The sequence below is a fragment of the Amphimedon queenslandica genome, unplaced genomic scaffold (genome assembly GCF_000090795.2).
Source record: "Amphimedon queenslandica unplaced genomic scaffold, v1.1 AMPQUscaffold_9536, whole genome shotgun sequence".
Lineage (NCBI taxonomy): Eukaryota > Metazoa > Porifera > Demospongiae > Haplosclerida > Niphatidae > Amphimedon > Amphimedon queenslandica.
Window position 1 is genome coordinate 1999 of NW_003550192.1, and position 1835 is coordinate 3833.

At 34.2% G+C, this 1835-nt stretch overlaps 1 protein-coding gene across 1 annotated transcript; it reads right to left on the bottom strand.

Moving 5' to 3' along the window:
• Positions 1 to 164: 164 nt before the first annotated feature.
• LOC109590751 (tRNA modification GTPase MnmE-like) lies at positions 165 to 845 on the bottom strand. The gene has a single exon (XM_020006629.1). It carries the CDS (start codon positions 843 to 845, stop codon positions 165 to 167), a length of 681 nt encoding a protein of 226 aa, XP_019862188.1.
• Between the last annotated feature and the right edge of the window lie 990 nt (positions 846 to 1835).

Here is a 1835-nt window from a genome sequence, read left to right on the forward strand (position 1 = left end):
AATATAAGACACCAATTTTCTTGACCTCCTTCATTCCCTTGATTATCTTGACTCTTCAGATTCTCTTGATTTCTCCTGAACCTGGCATAGTATGAACGAAACGATCTTTTACCAAGAATATACTCAGCATAACCCATCATAAAAGGTTGTGACTCTTCACTGCATCAATCAATGCATGATGCCCACAATGAGTGGAGCCAGTTCTCTTCTAACAGAGGTTTAATTTCTCTATCCCTCCTAGTTCCAACAGTGCAAAATATTATTTTATCAAAAGTATCCCTATTGACATGACTAGAAATCAAAGAATACATGCGTCTTTTAAATTCGGTAATCCTCTTCTCTACAGCTGCTTTCTTCTCAGCTACTGACTTATTCTGCTGATCAATATAAAGATTTGTATGTGTGAGTACAACAATCAAATGCTTCCATAATTCAATATGCAAATTAGATTTAAGATCAGATAAAATAGTTCGCAGATTGCGATTAGCTCTCCCATTAATATCTATACACAAGAGGACTAGATTGAAATTGCCTTGTGCATTTAAAATACTAGAATTAACTTGGCTTTCACTATTACCAAACCCGACAGTATCATAAACCCTTATCTTTATTCCCTTGTGTTCCCCTTCATGTACTTGAGCTAGAGACTGCCCTGACTCCATACTATGACTAACTCTTGCTACATTACCTCCCATCATATTATTAATAAGTGTTGATTTTCCTGAGCCAGTAGGACCAATAACTAATATATTGACTGGATTTTCTCTTTGACGCAGTGTTTCTATCTTTTGCTTAATTTCCTCACTTTCCTCTTCAGTTTCTTCAACTTCTACATTCAGATCCATTCTCTTCAGACTGAGAAGCAACATCTAATGGAGTATCATTTGGCTGATCAACATGTTGTATACCAGAGTTGTCCTCTTTAGACTGACCAGATAAAGTGCCTTTAGAAATTTCCTCAGGTAAGCGTATTATTTCCTTTGGCTGGGAATCTGCTCCAGCCACATTGACAAGACTAACCTGCTGTCACTATAATAGTGAACAAGTGATGCTAATCTAAAACAAAATACTAAAAAATTCATTGATTCCCTTCACAGCATAATGCCCAGCCCTGTGACGCCAGTAACTGCTTCATCAAGTATAGAAATATTATAATAACTGTAAAAGGAGTGGAGACATGTGACATCTAAACCAAAGTATCACATAATAATTAGTCAAGATAAAATCAAGAATTAATTGCCCATTCCTTATTACTCAACATACTATAAATGATACACCATTCATTATTAAGAAAGAATATTAAATAAGTATATGTGCATGTATGATTATTGTACTATCAATAATGATTCCTGTGAGATTCCTATGATACGAGTTATTATAAAGGTAGAGTTGCTGTAGAAGAGAAGTATCATCACTATACTTGTTTTGAGGTGTTTATACTTATTATATTAATGATGCTATTAATGTCACTAGTGTTATTAATAATGAGGGGTCCATTAATAATTATAATTTTATTACTGTAAATCCTCAAATAAAAGCCAGGGCGTCTATTTCTTAAAATGACATTTGGACCTCCAAAAAAGTGAAAAAGAAAGTAATACTTGAGTCAACAGCAGGATTCGAACTCGGGACCTCAGGCAGGTGACTTCAGGATGGTTAACCAAGTATCTAAAAGGCATCTGTTATACTTGTATGCTACATTTGCATATTTATAGTTCCATTTTATTGCTGACCCAGCGTTTATTTGCACCCGGCTTTTATTTGAGGATTTACAGTACTTATTTTAATATTAATAATAATGGGAATCACTAACTAAAACTCATCAATAATAATTA